This window comes from Hemiscyllium ocellatum, chromosome 4, assembly GCF_020745735.1.
Source record: "Hemiscyllium ocellatum isolate sHemOce1 chromosome 4, sHemOce1.pat.X.cur, whole genome shotgun sequence".
Taxonomy (NCBI): domain Eukaryota; kingdom Metazoa; phylum Chordata; class Chondrichthyes; order Orectolobiformes; family Hemiscylliidae; genus Hemiscyllium; species Hemiscyllium ocellatum.
In genome coordinates, this window is record NC_083404.1 from 826,112 (window position 1) to 846,529 (window position 20,418).

The window sequence follows — 20,418 nt, forward strand, 5'->3', positions numbered from 1 at the left end:
GCAGGCATGGTAGATTCATTTAAGGTGCGTCTGGACAGATACATGAGTAGGTGGGGAGCAGAGGGATACAGATGCTTAGGAATTGGGTGATAGGTTGAGACAGTGGATTTGGATCAGCACAGACATGGAGGGCTGAAGGGCCTGCTCTTGGGCTGTAAATTTGTTTTGTACTACTAATTCTATCTCAACAAGAGTACAACCCAATTAGATATGAAAATTGTCTTGTTTTCAGAAAATATTATTATAGCAATGATAAATATGTACAAAAGGAGGTGGTGGAACAAATTACAAACAACAAAGAACATTACAGCACAAGAACAGGTCCTTCGGCCCTCCAAGCCTGCATCGATTCAGATCCTCTATCTAAACCTGCCTCCTATTTTCTAAGGATCTGTATCCCTTTGCTCCAGCTCCATTCGTGTATCTATCTAGATACATCTTAAATGAAGATATTGTTCGTACTCCTACCACCTCCGCTGGCAACATGTTCCAGACACTCACCATCCATGTATGTCTCCCCTTAAACTATTCCCCTCTCACTTTGAACACATGACCCCCAGTAATTGAGTCCCCACTCTGGGAAAAAGTTTCTTGCTATCCACCCTGTCTACACACCTCATGATTTTGCAGACCTCAATCAGGTCCCCCCTCAACTGCCTTCTTTCCAATGAAAATAACCCTAATCTACTCAACCTTTCCTCATAGCTTGCTCCATCCATACCAGGCAACATCCTAGTGAACCTCCTCTGCGCCCTCTCCAAAGCATCCACATCCTTTTGGTAATGTGGCGACCAGAACGTTACATAGTATTGCAAATGTGGCCAAACCAAACTCCTATATAACTGTAACATGACCTGCCAATTTTTGTACTCAATATCCCATCCGATGAAGGAAAGCATGCTGTATGCCTCCTTGACCACTCTATCGACCTGCGTTGCCACCTTCAGGGTACAATGGGCCTTAACATCCAGATCTCCCTGTATATCAATTTTCTCCAGAGCTTTTCCAATTACTGTATAGTTCACTCTGGAATTGTATCTTCCAAAATGCATCAACTTGCATTTGTCTGGATTAAACTCCATTGGCCATTTCTCTGCCCAACTCTCCAATCTATCTATATTCTGCAGTATTCTCTGACCGTCCCATTTACTACCTGCTACTCCACCAATCTTAGTGTCATCTGAAAACTTGCTAATAAGGCAACCTACACCTTCCTCCAAATCATTTATGTATATCACAAGCAGCAGTGATCCCAGCACGGATCCCTGTGGGACACCACTGGTTACAGGTCTCCATTTTGAGAAACTCCCTTCCACGACTACTCTCTGTCTCCTATTGCCCAACCAGTTCTCTATCCATTTAGCTAGAACACCCTGGACCCCATGGGGCTTCACCTTCTTCATCAGCCTACCATGGGGAACTTTATCAAACATCTTACTAAAGTCCACGAATATGACATCTACATCCCTTGCCCCATCAATCAATGTTGTCACCTCTTCAAGCAATTCTATTAGGTTTGTAAGACATGACCTTCCCTGCACTAAACCATGCTGCCTATCACTGCTAAACCCATTTTCTTCCAAATGGGTATATATCCTATTCCTTAGTATCTTCTCCAGTAGCTTCCCTATCAATGATGTCAGGCTCACAGGTCTGTAATTACCTGGATTATCCCTGTTGCCCTTCTTAAACAAGGGGACAACATTAGCAATTCTCCAGTCCTCTGGGACCTCCCCCATTTTCAAGGATGCTGCAAAGATATCTGATAAGGCCACACCTATTTCCTCTCTCACTTCCCTCAGTAACCTGGGATAGATCCCATCTGGTCTTGCGGATTTGTCCACCTTAATGCCTTTTAGAATACCCAACACTTACTCACTCCTTATGCTGACTTGACTTAGAGCAATCAATATCTATCCCTAACCTCAACATCCACCATCTCCCTCTCCTCGGTGAATACCAATGCAAAGTACTCATTAAGAATCTCACCCGTTTTTTTCTGACTCCATGCATATCTTTCCTCCTTTGTCCTTGGCTGGGCCAGCCCTTTCCCTCATTGCCCTCTTGTTCCTTCGATATGAATAAAAGGCTTTGGGATTTTCCTGGGATGGGCGGCACGGTGGCACAGTGGTTAGCACTGCTGTCTCACAGCGCCAGGGACCTGGGTTCAATTCCCGCCTCAGGCGACTGACTGTGTGGAGTTTGCACGTTCTCCCCGTGTCTGCGTGGGTTTCCTCCGGGTGCTCTGGTTTCCTCCCACAGTCCAAAGATGTGCGGGTCAGGTGAATTGGCCGTGCTATATTGCCCGTAGTGTTAGGTAAGGGGTATATGTAGGGGTATGGGTGTGTTGTCGCTTCGGCGGGTCGGTGTGAACTTGTTGGGCCGAAGGGCCTGTTTCCACACTGTAAGTAATCTAATCTAATCTAGTAATCTTAACCCTGTTTGCTAAGGATATCTCATGACCCCTCTTAGCCTGCTTAATTCCTCGTTTCAGATTGATCCTACATTCCCGATATTCTTCCAAAGCTTCGTCCTTCTTCAGTCGCCTAGACCTTATGTACGCATCTTTTTTTCTTTTAGCTAGTCTCACAATTTCACCTGTCATCCTTGGTTCCCTAATCTTGTCACTTATATCCCTCATTTTTGCAGAAGCATACTTCTCCTGAACTCTAATCAATCTCTCATTAAAAGCCTCCCACATATTGAATGTGGATTTACCCTCAAACAGCTGCTCCCAATCCACATTCCCCAGCCCCTGTCGAATTTTGAAATAGTTGGTCTTCCCCCAATTTAGAACTCTTCCAGATATTGACTGGGAAAGCTGTAGCTCGAGTACATTAGATGGGTCGGTGTTTGTCCAATGTGTGCAGGAGGGTTTCCTGACACAATATGTAGACAGGCCAACAAGAGGTGAGGCCATACTGGATTTGGTTCTGGGTAACGAACCAGGCCAGGTGTTAGCATTGGAGGTAGGTGAGCACTTTGGGGACAGTGACCACAATTCGGTGACTTTTACTCTAGGGATGGAGAGGGATAAGTGTGCACTGCAGGGCAAGAGTTATAGCTGGGGGCAGGGAAATTATGATGCGGTGAGGCATGACTTAGGATGCGTGGTTTGGAAAAGTAGGCTTCAAGGGAAGGGTGCAATCGATACGTGGAGCTTGTTCAAGGAGCAACTATTGAGTGTCCTTGATAAGTATGTACCTGTCAGGCAGGGAGGAAAGTGTCGCGTGAGGGAGCAGTGGTTTAATAAGGAATTGGAATCCCTTGTTAAAGGGAAGAGGGCAGCCAATGTAAAGATGAGGCATGAAGGTTCAATTGGGGCGATTGAGAGTTATAAGGTAGCCAGGAAGGATCTAAAGAGAGAGCTAAGAGCAGCAAGGAGGGAACATGAAAAGTCCTTGGTTGGTAGGATTAGGGAAAACCCAAAGGCTTTCTATAGGTATGTCAGGAATAAAAGAATGACTAGGGTAGGAATAGGTCCAGTCAAGGATAGTAGTGGGAAGTTGCATGTGGAGGCTGAAAAAATTGGGGAGACACTGAATGAATACTTTTTGTCAGTATTCACTCAGGAACAGGACATTGTTGCCGATGTGAATATTGAGTCACAATTAATTAGAATGGATGGCTTTGAGGTATGTAGGGAAGAGGTGTTGGAAATTCTGGAAAGGGTGAAAATAGATAAGTCCCCTGGGCCTGATGGCATTTATCCTGGGATTCTCTGGGAAGCAAGGGAGGAGATTGCAGAGACATTGGCCTTGATTTTTATGTCCTCATTGTCTACAGGAATAGTGCCAGATGACTGGAGGATAGCAAATGTGGTTCCCTTGTTCAAGAAGGGGAGTTGGGATAACTCTCGTAACTATAGGCCAGTGAGTCTCACTTCTGTTGTGGGCAAAATCTTAGAGAGAATTGTAAGGGATAGGATTTATGAACATCTGGATAAGAATAATGTGATCAAGGATAGTCAGCATGGTTTTGTGAAGGGCAGGTCGTGCCTCACAAACCTTATTGAATTCTTTGAGAAGGTGACTAAGGAGGTGGACAAGGGTAAAGCAGTAGATGTGGTGTATATGGATTTTAGCAAGGTGTTTGATAAGGTTCCCCATGGTAGGCTACTGCAAAAAATACGGAGGTACGCATTAGAGGTTTGGATTAGGAATTGGCTGGCTGGAAGAAGACATAGGGTAGTAGTTGATGGTAAAGGTTCATCTTGGAGTGCAGTTACTAGTGGTGTTCCACAAGGATCTGTTTTGGGATCATTGCTGTTTGTCATTTTTATAAGTGACCTGGAGGAGGGGCTAGAAGGTTGGGTGAGCAAGTTTGTGGATGATACGAAAGTCGGTGGAGTTGTTGACAGTGAGGAAGGATGTGGCAGGTTACAGCGGGATATAGGTAAGCTGCAGAGCTGGGCAGAAAGGTGGCAAATGGAGTTCAATGTAGGTAAGTGTGAAGTGATTCACTTTGGTAAGAGTAACAAGAAGATGGATTACTGGGCTAATGGTCGGATACTTGGTAGTGTGGATGAGCAGAGGGATCTTGGTGTCCATGTACACAGATCTCTGAAAGTTGCCACCCAGGTAAATAGTGCTGTGAAGAAGGCATATGGCGTACTGGGCTTTATTGGTAGAGGAATTGAGTTCCGGAGTCCTGAGGTCATGTTGCAGTTGTATAAGACTCTGGTGTGGCCGCATCTGGAGTATTGTGTGCAGTTTTGGTCGCCATACTATAGGAAGGATGTGGAGGCACTGGAACGGGTGCAGAGGAGGTTTACCAGGATGTTGCCTGGTATGGTAGGAAGATCGTATGAGGAAAGGCTGAGGCACTTGGGGTTGTTTTCATTGGAGAAAAGAAGGTTTAGGGGTGACTTGATAGAGGTGTACAAGATGAGTAGGGGTTTAGATAGGGTTGACAATGAGAATCTTTTTCCACATAATAGTCAGTTATTACGAGGGGGCATAGCTTTAAATTAAGGGGTGGTAGGTATAGGACAGATGTTAGGGGTAGATTCTTTACTCAGCGAGTCGTGAGTTCATGGAATGCCCTGCCAGTAGCAGTGGTGAACTCTCCCTCTTTATGGGCATTTAAACGGGCATTGGAGAGGCATATGGAGGATAGTGGGCTAGTGTAGGTTAGGGGGGCAACATCGAGGGCCAAAGGGCCTGTACTGCGCTGTATTTTTCTATGTTCTATGTTCTTCCTTTAGACCACACTCATCTTTGTCCATGAGTATCCTAAGACATATGGAATTGTGATCACTGTTCCCAAAGTAATCCCACACTGAAACTTCAACCACCTGGCTGGGCTCATTCCCCAACACCAGGTCCAGTGTGGACCCTTCCTGAGTTGGATTGTTTACATACTGATCTAGAAAACCCTCCTGGGTGCTCCTTATAAATTCTGCTCCATCCAATCCTCTAACATGAAGTGAATCCCAGACAATGTTGGGAAAATTAAAATTTCCTATCACCACCACCCTGTTGTTCCTACATCATTCCATCATCTGTTTACATATTTGTACCTCCATCTCATGCTCGCTGTCGGGAGGCCAGTAGTACAGCCCCAACATTTTTACCGCATCCTTCCTATTTCCGAGCTCTGCCCACATTGCTTCAGTGCTCGAGACCTCCATAGTGCCCTCCTTCAGCAAGGCCGTGGATATCCTCTCTGACGAGAAATGCAACTCCTCCACCCCTTTTTCCTCCCTCTCTATCCCACCTGAAACATTGATATCCTGGGACATTTCGTTGCCAATCATGCTCTTCCCTCAACCAAGTCTCAGTAATAGCAATAACATCATACTCCCACATACTAAACCAGGCCCTAAGCTCAACTGCCTTGCCTATTATATTTCTTGTGTCAAAAGAAGTGCACATCAGAACACCAGTCCTTCTGTGTTCATCCGCCACTCCTGCCTCCTCTTCCCCTTAGTCACGATTAGAGTGGTGCTGGAAAAGCACAGCAGGTCAGGCGACATCCGAGGAGCAGGAAAATCGTGTTTCGGGCAAAAGCCCTTCATCAGGAATGAATGGGCATTCCTGATGAAGGGCCTTTGCCCAAAACATTGATTTTCCTGCTCCTCAGATGCTGCCTGACCTGCTGTGCTTTTCCAGCACCACTCTAATCGTGACTCTGATCTCCAGCATCTGCAGTCCTCACTTTCGCCTAGTTGATTTTTTCCCTTAGTCACACTGACTTCATTAACTAGTTCCTTACAGGCTTTCATTACTACCTCCTTCCTGTCCATTAACCTCTTCATTTGATTCCCATCTCTCTGCCACATTAGTTTAAACCCTCCCCAACAACGTTAGCAAAAACACCCCCAAGGACATTGGTTCCAGTCCCACCCAGGTGTAGATCGTCCAATTTGTAATCCTCCCACCACCCCCAGAACCAGTCCCAATGTCCCAAAAATCTGAACCCCTCCCTCCTGCACCATCTCTCAAGCTACGCATTCCTCCTGAATATTCTATCATTTCTCCTGTGACTTGCACGCAGCACTGATAGCAATCCTGAGATTACTACCTCTGAGCTTCTACTTTTTAACTTGGTTTAAGGAAAGAAATGGCTTGAGGCAGAATTTTCTTGCTTCAGTTTGTTCTGAAAAATTACATGATCCATAACAGAAACATTAATTCCACACATTGCCCCAATGTTGAGCTGTAACTTTCTCCTCGAAAAGTTATTGGGATAAAATTGAATGATTCTCTGAAAGTAATTTTCCACATCAGCAGCAGTGATAATGTAATGGAATCAGATCAGCCATCTGTTGGACATGATGCATGAGTTTTCTCTTCGTTAACTTTGTCAGCTTTTTAACCTTCACTGAATTTGCAGATTGACTAAATTAGTTATTCTGATAGATTCAGAAGGCCAGAAACAATGTGGGGTATATAGAGTCACAGAGATGTACAGCATGGAAACAGACCCTCCGGTCCAACTCGTCCATGCCGACCAGATATCCCAACCCAATCTAGTCCCACCTGCTAGCACCCGGCCCATATCCCTCCAAACCCTTCCTATTCATGTACCCATCCAAATGCCTTTTAAATGTTGCAATTGTACCAGCCTCCACCACATCCTCTGGCAGCTCATTCCATACACGTACCACCCTCTGTGTGAAAAAGTTGCCCCTTAGGTCTCTTTTATATCTTTCCCCTCTCACCCTAAACCTATGCCGTCTAGTTCTGGACTCCCCGACCCCAGGGAAAAGACTTTGCCTATTTATCCTATCCATGCCCCTCATAATTTTGTGAACCTCTATAAGGTCACCCCTCAGCCTCCGATGCTCCAGGGAAAACAACCCCAGCCTGTTCAGTGTCTCCCTGTAGCTCAGATCCTCCAACCTTGGCAACATCCTTGTAAATCTTTTCTGAACCCTTTCAAGTTTCACAACATCTTTCCGATAGGAAGGAGACCAGAATTGCACACCTTGTAGATTGTGCCTAAGCATACCAAAGGTATCACCCATTTCCTCTGTCAATATCTTGGTCAACTGAAAATGGAACCATGTTTTATGAACTTCTTCCTTTTTCTAGTCTGCAGTATCCTATCAACTAGCACGAGGAGTGATAAAGATAATAAAACTGTTATTATATTGAGGGGTGAGATGAAAATAATCCAGAGGGAGAAGACAATAATACTGGTGAATGAGACACACTGGTCTGGATTGTCTTGTACAGTTAATCAGTACTAAGTTTCAGTTTTTTAAACTAATTTTTCCCCAAAAGGCTAGGCATGAGGGAAAGTGTAGAAAGGATGATGAAAAATTACATTACTTGTATCTGTTTCAAGGCATTAAATGCCAAAGATGTCAGAAAATGTAGGTTGTTTCAAACAGAAGACACTGGAATGGGAGCACAGACTATCTACTTATCAGATCATCCCTCCATGTCGACATTGAGATAGAGAGGTTCAAACTGCAAAGGCAAAGAGAAAAATGGATAAGAACTTTATTGTGTAATTTATATGTTGATTTATATGTGGTTTTAACCATGTGGGCACTTGTCCTTGTAACTGAGAAAAGTAGTGCTGGAAAAGATTGAATTTAGAAGACATGAATCAGAAAGGCTGACTGGGGAGGATGTGTTATGCTTAGCCAAGTAATCCAAAGGAGGTCAGTGCACTGCTATGAAAGACAGCAAAACAGGTGAATTCTGGATCACCTTTGCCAACATTCATTCAAATTTACAACAGGAACAGCCCTGCAAGCAAGTACGAGTTTGTTGAAGTTCTGTGGAACTAATTTCTAAAATCAGTGCTGGATAGACTTCTGCCATGAAATGAATGAGTCAAATGAAGAGGAGACATTCGTCCAGTTAGATTACCACTCAGAAAACAAAGATGAAAATCTCTCCTCTTTCAGACAATTGATAGTAAGATATTTATCTTTGCTGCACTTTATCTCAGTGCATTTCTCCATTCATTTCTCCTAACCAGGCTCTCAATTTCTCTGATGCTGGATTACTACCCGTTTTCGTTTCTTTCACTATCAATGACCAATCTTTGAATCAATTTGTAACTACCTCTAAGGCTTTCTTTGAAACAAAAATGCTTTGGCTTGCTAAGTTCCTTCTGTTTCACAAGCTTTCAACAATTCCATATCTTAAGCATTTTGTTTGTCTTCTATTGCTGAAAAATGACCCTTTTTCCTACAAGGAACCATCTTTTCATTTTGCAAATTGATTGCAGATTAGATTACTTACAGTGTGGAAACAGGCCCGTCGGGCCAACAAGTCCACACCGACCCTCAACCCACCCATACCCCCTACATTTACCCCTTACCTAACACTACGGGCAATTTAGCATGGCCAATTCACCTGGCCCGCACATCTTTGTGACTGTGGGAGGAAACCGGAGCACCCGGAGGAAACCCACGCAGACACGGGGAGAACGTGCAAACTCCACACAGTCAGTCGCCTGAGTTGGGAATTGAACCCGGGTCTCAGGCGCTGTGAGGCAGCAGTGCTAACCACTGTGCCACTGTGCCGCCCATTGTTCTCCTAAATGAAAGAATGCTGTTTCTGAGTATATTTTTCCTTTAGTCAGTGGACTCCTGAGATCTCCATCCTTGTAGGTATTGAACCACATTGCTCTCAGTTAGTGAACTTGTCATCAGAAGAAAAGCAGTTCAAATTTTGTGGCATGAGGTAATATTATGAGCCAAGCCAATGAAGAAGGTCAGTGGAGAGACATTATCTATTCTTTCCTGAACACCTGCAGCACAAAATAATAATTATCTGTGGATAAAAGACAGCTTTCATTTATAAATTGCGGTTTAGAAAGTAACTAATCTGCATTTAATATCTGCAAAATGTTTTTCTTTATCTTATGATAAGTGCAATTCTTTATCATAAAAAGAATACAAAAATGAAGTATTGCTTTCATTTAATTTTCTTGTACTATAATGAATACAATATTTCATTTTGCCTTCGACAGGTGTTTGGACATGCAGATTTTACAGATGCTAAATATGGGATAAGCTACGACGAGATTCATCAAATCTTCAACAAGACTCTGCAGGGAATCTCTCTGGGCCCTCTGGCCTCAAGCATGATGGAAAACCTCCAGTTTGTGATGTTACAAGACAAGAAAATATCAGATTCTAGAAACTGGACCACTGAAAGTCTTTATGAATTCTCATACAAGATAATGTTTGAAGCTGGGTATTTAACACTATTTGGAAAAAATGAACAAGTGATGAAACACAATAAGACTGAAAAGATAAAGACTCAGCACGCTGCCATTCAGTCTGTCATGGAGAACTTTAAGGTGTTTGACAATGCATTTCCTCTTTTAGCTGCTGGTATTCCAATTTTATTTTTGAAAGTTGCCAAGCAATCCAGAATGGCGCTCGCAGAAGCATTGCTGCACAAAAACCTAAAACAAAATGACAATAGATCGAGCCTCATAGAGGAAAGAATGGCACTTTTTGATCGTTCCCCTGAACTTGATGAACTTGGCAAAGGGAAGACTCATACCACAATGCTATGGGCCTCACAGGCAAATACACTTCCTGCTGCCTTCTGGAGTGTTTATTATTTACTAAGGTAATGTTATTATTTACAATTTTATCTTACAGGTTTGATCAGATTGAAATGATTCTAAACCTGAACACTCTAAACACTATGCCGTCAGTTCTTGTTCCATAACCATTTGTACTTCTTTCCTCCAACCAGCTTTCTAATCTATTCACCCCGCCATGGGAGTGAGGATTTTTATCTCTGTCTGATACGTCTAGTGAGGGGGTTGGGACTGAGAACATCAGGCTGAATGGTGGGGGGATGCTGGAAGGGAAACAGGAGAATGACAGTGAAGACTGTGGGGGGAGGGGGCAGGACTGTGACCTGAAAAGAAAACACTCCCACTTTCCCCCAGCACTCTGCCAGGTTTTGTCTGTGGAGCTTGAGATTTAGCAACAGCCTCACTGGCTCTCTCTCTCTGGGCTCCATCTCCTCCTATCATTTACTCCTTTCCCATCCCTTTCTCCAGTGGATACACCAACATTTTCTGAGCTACAATGGTTCTGAAGAATGGGACACTGAACCCAAAACGTTAACTCTACTTTCTCTCCACAGATGCTGCCTGACCTGCTGAGATTCAGCAGCATTTTCTGTTTTCCAGCACCCATATTTCTTTAGGTTTTTTCCTTCAGGTTCTGATCTCTACACTACCCTGACAGTTACAGGCTGCTAATCCCAAAATATTCTCTTTTATCCCTACTGTTCTCCTGCTCAGTTAAGATTGTCTACCAGCCCTACTAAAGGATCTACTCGACTGACCAATCCTGCACTAAAGGACCGACTCCACTGACCAATCCTGCACTAAAGGACCGACTCCACTGACCAACCCGGGACCAAAGGACCGACTCCACTGACCAAGTCGGAGCTAAAGGACCGACTCCACTGACCAAGTCGGAGCTAAAGGACTGACTTGACTGATCAACTTGGCACTAAAGGATTCGAAGGACACTGGTGGGGACGTCAGGAGAGGAAGAAACGGAGGGCTTGGAGGCCCTGGTCATGGCAGATGGAGGTGTGTAGGGACTGGATGTCCATGATGAAGATGAGACTTTGGTGTCGGGGAAACAGAAGTCTTGGAGGAGGTGGAGGGTGTGGGTGGTGTCCCGAACATATTGGGGAGTTCCTGGACTGAGGAGATAGGACAGTATCAAGGTATGTGGAGATGAATTCGATGGGGCTAGACTTCCATTGACACTCTTATTCCTTTGGCTGAACTAGTCCTCACCTTCAACATTTCTCATTCAAATCCTCCCATTTCCTCCAGATGAAAGGAGTAGCATGGGCACCCGCATGGGCCCCAGCTTTGCATGTCTCTTTGGCCGCTACGTGGAACAGTCCATCTTCCACAATTACACCAGCACTACTCACCACTTTTTCCTCTCGACAATGATGACAGCATCGGTCCCACCTCATCCTCCCATGAGAAAGTTGAGCAGTTCATCAACTTCACCAACACAATCCAGCCGACCTTAAATCCACCTGGACCATCTCTGACACCTCTTTCCCCTTCCTCGAACTCTCCATCTCCACCACCAGTGACCAACTCGACACTGACATTTCCTAGAAACCCACCGACTCACACAGCTACCTGGATTACACCTCCTCCCACCCTGCCTTCTGCAAAAATGCAATCTCTTATTCCCAATTAATCCGTCTCCACAGCATCTGTTCCCAGGAGGACCATTTTCAACGCAGAACACACCAGATGGCCTCCTTCTTTAAACACCGCATTTTCCCTTTCCCAGTGGTTGATGATGTCCTCCAGCACATCTTATCCACGCCCCGCACCTCTGCCCTCGAACCCTACTCATCCAACTGCAACAAGGACAGAACCCCCTTGGTCCTCATCTTCTACCCCACCAACCTCCACATACGTCACATCATCCTCCGCCATTTCAGCCACCTACAAATGGACCCCACCACCAGAGATATATTTCCTCCCCACCCCTATCAGCTTTCCAAAAAGACCGTTCCATCCATGACTACCTCGTCAGGTCCACACCCCCATAAACCCACCCTCCCAGCACCTTCCTCTGCCACTGTAGGAATTGCAAAACCTGCACCCACATCTCCCCCCTCATCTCTGTCCAAGAAAATTGTTGAGGGTGAGGACCAGTTCAGCCAAAGGAGCCTTCCACATCCATCGAGTTTCACATTCACTTCCATACGTGCCATTTACTGTATCCGTTGCTCTCGATGCGGTCTCCTCTACACTGGGAAGATAGGACACCTTTTCACAGAGCGCTTCAGAGGACATCTCCAGGACACCCGCACCAATCAACTCCACCACCCCGTGGCCGAACACTTTAACTCTCTCTCCCACTCTGCCAAGGACATGCAGATCCTGGGCCTCCTCCATTGCCACTCCCTCACCACACAATACTGGAGGAAGAACGCCTCATCTTCCACGTTGGGACCCTCCAACACCATGACATTAATGTAGATTTCACCAGTTTCCTCATTTCCCCTCCCCTCACCTTACCTAGTTCCAAACTTCTAGCTCAGCCCCATCCTCATGACCTGTCCCGCCTGTCATCTTCCTTCCCACCTATTCGCTCCACCCTCCCCTCCAACCTATCACTTTACCCCCTTCAAAGTTTGTGCGATGATTTGTAGCTCGGGTGCTTGTTGTAGTGGTTCTATTCGCCGAGCTGGAAGTTTTTGTTGCAAATGTTTCGTCCCCCTGGCTAGGAGACATCATCAGTGCTCTGGAGCCTCCTGCGAAGCGCTTCTTTGATGTTTCTTCCGGCATTTATAGTGGTCTGTCCTTGCCGCTTCCGGGTGTCAGTTTCAGCTGTCCGCTGTAGTGATTGGTATATTGGGTCCAGGTCGATGTGTCTGTTGATGGAGTTTGTGGATGAATGCCATGCCTCTAGGAATTCCCTGGCTGTTCTCTGTCTGGCTTGCCCTATGATAGTAGTGTTTTCCCAGTCGAATTCATGTTGCTTGTTGTCTGAGTGTGTGGCTACTAGGGATAGCTGGTCGTGTCGTTTCATGGCTAGTTGGTGTTCATGTATGTGGATTGTTAGCTGTCTTCCTGTTTGTCCTATATAGTGTGTTGTGCAGTCCTTGCATGGTATTTTATAAACTATGTTAGTTTATAAAATACCATGCAAGGACTGCACAAAACACTATATAGGACAAACAGGAAGACAGCTAACAATCCGCACCCATGAACACCAACTAGCCATGAAACGACACGACCAGCTATCCCTAGTAGCCACACAGACAACAAGCAACATGAATTCGACTGGGAAAACACTCCTATCATAGGGCAAGCCAGACAGAGAACAGCCAGGGAATTCCTAGAGGCATGGCATTCATCCACAAATTCCATCAACAGACACATCGACCTGGACCCAATATACCAATCACTACAGCGGACAGCTGAAACTGACACCCGGAAGCGGCAAGGACAGACCACTATAAATGCCGGAAGAAACATCAAAGAAGCGCTTCGCAGGAGGCTCCAGAGCACTGATGATGTCTCCTAGCCAGGGGGACGAAACATTTGCAACAAAAACTTCCAGCTCGGTGAACAGAACCACTACAACTTTACCCCCTTCTTCATCCACCTATTATACTCTCAGCTACCTTCCCCTCCCCGCAGCAATACCACCCCCCAGCTCTCCCACTTATTTCTCCACCCCTGAGGCTCCCACTCTCAATCCTGATGAAAGGCTTTTGCCTGAAATGTTGATTTTCCTGCTCCCTGGATGTTGCCAGACCTGCTGTGCTTTTCCAGCACCACACTCTTGATTCTACTCGACTGACCAACCTGGCACTAAAGGACCGACCCCACTGACCAACACAGCACTAAAGGACTGACCCCACTGACCAGCCCGGCACTAAAGGACTGACCCCACTGACCAGCCCGGCACTAAAGGACCGACCCACTGACCAACCCGGCACTAAAGGACCGACCCCACTGACCAGCCCGGCACTAAAGGACCGACCCACTGACCAACCCGGCACCAAAGGACCGACCCCACTGACCAACCCGGCACTAAAGGACCGACCCTACTGACCAGCCCGGCACTAAAGGACTGACCCTACTGACCAGCCCGGCACTAAAGGACCGACCCACTGACCAACCCGGCACTAAAGGACCGACCCCACTGACCAACCCGGCACTAAAGGACCGCCCCCACTGACCAACCCGGCACTAAAGGACTGACCCCACTGACCAGCCCGGCACTAAAGGACCGACCCTACTGACCAACCCGGCACTAAAGGACCGCCCCCACTGACCAACCCGGCACTAAAGGACCGCCCCCACTGACCAGCCCGGCACTAAAGGACCGCCCCCACTGACCAACCCGGCACTAAAGGACCGACCCTACTGACCAAGCCGGCACTAAAGGACTGACCCCACTGACCAACCCGGCATTAAAGGACTGACCCCACTGACCAATCTGGCACTAAAGGACTGACCCCACTGACCAACCCAGCATTAAGGAACTGACTGCACTGACCAACGCGGCATTAAAGGACCAACCCCACTGAGAGTTAAGAATTGAATGGGACACATCAAGAACAGAGAAATAGAGAGCATACATTGGGAGGGGCATTTTGAAGACCATCTTAACCAAAACTCAATCCACAGCATGCATGCCCTCAACCACATCCAATAGCCCTTCACCATCTCAGCCCTACATGAGTTTGAAAAGGCCATTCTACAGCTGAGAACGACTAAGCTGCAGGTGCAGATGGAACCCGTGCTGAAACACTAAAATATCAGGACAATCACTCTGGGTCTGAATCCATGACCTCAACTCCCTCAGCTGAAACAGGGAGAGCATGCCGGATGTTCTGTATGATGGTTTTTAATTGTCACCTTCAAGAAAGGAGATTTGACTGATTACAGTAATGAGAGAAGGGTATTCTGCTGATGGCAATGTGATGGTTCTTGCAAATAAATCCTCCTCAATCATTTCTGTCCATTGGCCGAAGACCTCCTACCAGAGTCACAATGTGGATCCTTTCGATCAAGAGACACAGTGGACATGGTCTTCATGACAAGACCCATCTTAGGAAAGTGCAAAGAGCAGCAGTAACCTCTGTACATAGCCTTCTTTGACTTCATAATATCCTTCAACTCTGTCAACTTCGAGAGGGATTATTGATGATGAAATTCAAGATTACCTCCCATGTGCCAGTGCAGTTGTTTGCTGTCAGAATAACAGAGTGTTTCATGACAAATTTCTCAAACTCAACACCTAACTCATAGTCAATAGAACAGCTGTGATATCTCCCCTTCTGTATACATTGGAGACACGGACAATGAACAGCACACATCTCAAATCGCTTGAGAAATAGCATAATGATGCTTGGCATTAGTCATTGGCAAGATAGTTACTCCAATATCAATGTCCTCTCTCAGCCAACACCCCTCATCTTGAGGCATGGCTTCCAGTCAAGTCGGTGAATTGAATAGATACACAGTTTCCTCATGAGTCAGAAAATGGGGTAAACCATTTAGGACTGAAATGATGAGACGTTCCTTTACTCAGAGGGTGGTGAATCGATGGGACTCTCTACCACAGAAGACAGTGGAGGCTAAATCACTGAATATATTTAAGAAAGAACTCAACTGAAGCAGAGTGGTATAAGGAGAAAGTGAGAGTATTGCATTAAGATAAACTCTGGTTGAAGATTTGTAGCTCGGGTGTCCGTTGTCGTGGTTCTGTTCGCCGAGCTGGAAGTTTTTGCTGCAAACATTTCGTTCCCTGGCTAGGGAACATCATCAGTGCTATTGGAGGCTCCTGTGAAGCGCTGCTTTGATGTTTCTTCCGGTATTTATAGTGGTTTGTTCTTGCCGCTTCCGGGTGTCAGTTTCAGCTGTAGTAGTTTGTATGTGGGGTCCAGGTCGATGTGTCTGTTGATGGATGTTCTTGCCGTTTCCGGGTGTCAGTTTCAGCTGTAGTGGTTTGTATATGGGGTCCAGGTCCATGTGTCTGTTAATGGAGTTTGTGGATGAATGCCATGCCTCTAGGAATTCCCTGGCTGTTCTCTGTCTGGCTTGTCCTATGATGGTAGTGTTTTCCCAGTCAAATTCATGTTCCTGGTTGTCTGAGTGTATGGCTACTAGGGATAGCTGGTCGTGTCGTTTTGTGGCTAGCTGATGTTCATGGATGCGTTGGCTGAGAGAGGAAAAGGATAGCCAACTCCCATTCCTAGACGTGTTAGTAGAGAGAACACCCAACAGAGAATTCACCACAAGGGTACACAGGAAACCAACACACACAGACCAAGTCCTAAACTATGAAAGTAACCACCCCAACACACACAAACGAAGCTGCATCAGGACACTATTCAAAAGAGCCACAACACACTGCAGTACACCAGAACTACGAAAAGAGGAAGAGGAACATCTATACAAGGTATTCGCCAAAAACGGATACCCACGCAACTTTATCACCAGATGCCTAAGAGATAGACCACGGAACGAGGACATGCCACAACCAAAAGGACTAGCCACACTACCAGACGTCAGGAGCGTCTCAGAACTGACAGCCAGACTACTGCGACCCTTAGGACTCATAACAGCACACAAGCCAACTTCCACACTCAGACAACAACTCACTAGAACAAAGGACCCAATAGCCAGCACGAGCCAAACTAACGTAGTTTACAAAATACCATGCAAGGACTGCACAAAACACTATATAGGACAAACAGGAAGACAGCTAACAATCTGCATCCATGAACATCAGCTAGCCACAAAACGACACGACCAGCTATTCCTAGTAGCCATACCCTCAGACAACCAGGAACATGAATTTGACTGGGAAAACACTACCATCATAGGACAACCAGACAGAGAACAGCCAGGGAATTCCTAGAGGCATGGCATTCATCCACAAACTCCATTAACAGACACATGGACCTGGACCCCATATACAAACCACTACAGCTGAAACTGACACCCGGAAATGGCAAGAACATCCATCAACAGACACATCGACCTGGACCCCACATACAAACTACTACAGCTGAAACTGACACCCGGAAGCGGCAAGAACAAACCACTATAAATACCAGAAGAAACATCAAAGCAGCGCTTCACAGGAGGCTCCAATAGCACTGATGATGTTCCCTAGCCAGGGAACGAAATGTTTGCAGCAAAAACTTCCAGCTCGGCGAACAGAACCACGACGATTAAGATAAACGATCTTGTTGAACGGTAGGGCAGGCTTGATGGACTGAATGGCCTACATCTGCTCCCATTTCCTATGTTTCTATGACAACATTCAAAATGAGCTCTCTACCTTGAGCTCTGTCACAAGTAATTACCAGGAGGGCAGAGAAAATGTTTCAAGGACTTCCTCAAAACCTGGGAAATAAAATATAATGTCCCCAAAAGTTCACTAGCCCAAGGCCACCCATGAAGGAGCCACATCTCTAATAGGCCCAGATGGAGGCCAAGTGCAGACTGCAGCCTCCCAGTTCAGCACGTATCCCCTGTCCAGGTATCGGACTGGGTATTGGACTGTTCAATCACCTCAGGACCAACAACATCCTTAATCCCAAGGCCATGGTCTATCCATTAACCAATTCTTAATCCATATTAATTTATATACTGTAATTTCCTGAGTAGTCTTTTGTATTTATCCTTATCAATGTTTTCTGATTTTCTAAATGCTACATTACTAAGTTCTTCACAATAGATTTTACAATTTTGTCTAGTACTGATGTTAGGCAAACTGGCCTGAAGTCTCCTGTATCCTGTCTTGCTTCTTTCTGAAATAGAGAGGTAGCATTTGTTACTTTTCAGTCTTTGGGAGCTGTTCTAATGTCTATGGAATTCTGAAATATTACAACTTACTGTTTTAAATCCAGCATACGCCAGCAGCCTGGCAAACACACATGTAAATCACCCAAATGGCCATGTCTCCAAGTGAAAGGAAGTCAACTCAAGAACGATTGCTGCCAGTCAGGGACCCTGATCAGACAGTCAGAGACAGTCCCTGATCAGTCCAAAGATTTGGATACAGTTAGCCATCCACTTGGGCCGAATGGGTCAGGGTGGCTATCTTACTGCAGTCCAGGAGTGGGCCACAGTCGGTCCTGCAGGCCCAATGTAACCAAACAGGGGATGAGTGTATCGTTAATCAGGGAAAGGCACCAAAATCAGTCAGGGGTCTGGTCTGTCATTATTCGGGGCTGTCCTTCCAAGTCAATCGGGAGGTTAAGTATAGTCAGTCCTAGAGGTCAACACCTAGAGGTGAAAGTCAGGAATGGGTAACTGGGAACACTGTTGCAGTAGGGATGTGGGAGGAGTCAAACCTGGGGATTGGACCAGCCCTGGGATGTTAGGGGACAAGGGCGGTGGGGGTGTGAAATATTCAATATGTAATGGGGAGCTAATGGTGCAAGGAAGGATGCAGGACACTGTGAGAAGGCTGTGTGATAGGTAGTAACCACCACGGTGCGCTTGACCAGGAACGTGTGCAGCACAATGGTAGGCATCACTAAACTGTAGTGACAGGGCTCAGAGAGTTGGAGTCATGGTTCAAGGTGATGGTTGACAATGTGAGGTATCAGTAGAGATGAGCTGTCCACGGAGCACTAGACAGAAAGGGGTTTGTTGGGGGATGTGCAGACCTGACAATCAAGATGGTATTCTCAGTATCAAATGTAATCTGCTTTGCCTTTCATGACCTGTCAGTGATAAATGTGACCTACGAATGAAGGATGACTGCAATTACATCCAGTGTGAGGGGCTCAGTTTTTTTTATGCGATGATGCAAATCGTGAGCTCCACTTCTGAGGTGATAGGAAGTCCTTCAAGGGGCAGTTGCACCAATCATTAACTTGCAGAGTGTGGGTAGAAATCATTTGCAGTCATATATGAAATATGAAATGCATGTCTTGTACAACTATATGGTTTCAAATCCTGGTCACAAGCAATGATGACCATATCATTGACCCTTGCAAACTGAAAACAGATTTTTCTGTGAAGCAGAAGTAATCACAAGTGATATTAAAAGATGTACCTATAGACACAATGCCCCCAGCTAATGCATGATCTCCTGGGGAGTACGGAACTGATTCCTTCTTCTCGTGAACTCGAAGCTTAATGTCAGACTCTCTTTCCTGCAGCGATTCCTTTCATGAGGCGATGTGACATTGAGAGATTTCTTTGTCACATGACTTCTAGTACCTTGTTGGAATAATGTCAAAAGTTAAAGTGCCAAGACGAATCAGCCCATGTCCAAGTGGTCTATGTCCCAGTCTATGTAAAATGTAATTTATACATGATGCAAATGTTGATTGCTTCTGTTGACAAGGACCAGTCTGTTTCTTCTGCTCCTCATACAGTTCACCTCAAATGTGACTGAAGGCTCCAGCCACAGGAAGTGTTATCATTGCTGTTGCTATGATCCAAAGGTACAAAGAAGTGGGAGAGGAAGAGATGCAAATCCAAAAGCAACTTCCAACAGAATCTGAACAACCACCACAAAAAGAGGATGAAGTTGAACCACCCCTCAGTTTGTGCAGGAAAAACAAGGATCCTTTGTCCTCAACACCATTTTTTCGGATGATAAAGGTGCAGTATTGTTGCAAGGTGAAGATGTCCCAGGACACTGTCACAGAACTATGCCAATTGCTAGACTACTGCCTATGTCCATGAAGGTGACAACTGCATTGAACCTTTAAGCGACTGACACCTTCCAAGGAGCCGCTGGGGACCCATGTAGGATCTCTCAATCATCAATCCACAAATGCATCGAGACGGTGACCAATGCAATTTGTGCCAAATCACACTGCTTCTTCTCATTTCCCTGTGACAAAGTCAGTGCTGTAGCCTGAACAGCTGGATTCAGCAATGGAGCTCATATCCCTCAGGTGCAGGGTGTGATGTCGCATTGAGAGTCCAACCTTTTCTCCATAATGCAGCTGAGTTCATCAATACAAAAGGGTTCCATTCTATCAATGTGCAGACGGTCAGTGATCACGTGTTCCACCTCTTAGAGATCTGCACCAACACCTTGTCATGATGTCTACATTCTCGAGAACACCAATGCTCCTGTTGCTTGTAGGGTCCAGCTGCTTTATAAAGCTGATCACTGGGAGACAGAGACTGCCACTGTCAACATGGCTGATGACTCTGCCATTCAAGCTCCTGACTGAAGTGGACCAGAGATACAATGCAGCCTCTTCATGATTAGGGCCATGGTGGAGCAGATGATATGCCTGCTGAAGGAGAGCTTCCACTGCTCAGATTGGTCTGAGTTAGCCTTTTTTACATACAACATAGAATGTGCTGCTTAATCCTAGCATGCTTTGCTCTAAGCAGGCAAACAGGAAATGTGAGGGATGCTGATGAACCAGGATACTGGGAACAATTTACTGAAGCAAATGAGGACATCAACAGGATGAACATCATCTT

General features: G+C 45.8%; 1 protein-coding gene across 1 annotated transcript in view; it reads left to right on the forward strand.

Annotated features, from left to right (window-relative positions):
* Window positions 1-20,418, forward strand: part of LOC132815264 (cytochrome P450 7A1-like) — a 54,771-nt gene that overhangs the window by 22,259 nt on the left and 12,094 nt on the right. The window contains exon 3 of the mRNA XM_060824079.1: window positions 9,439-10,049. Coding sequence (XP_060680062.1) covers window positions 9,439-10,049 — 611 coding nt within the window. The remainder of the gene's footprint in view (window positions 1-9,438; window positions 10,050-20,418) is intronic.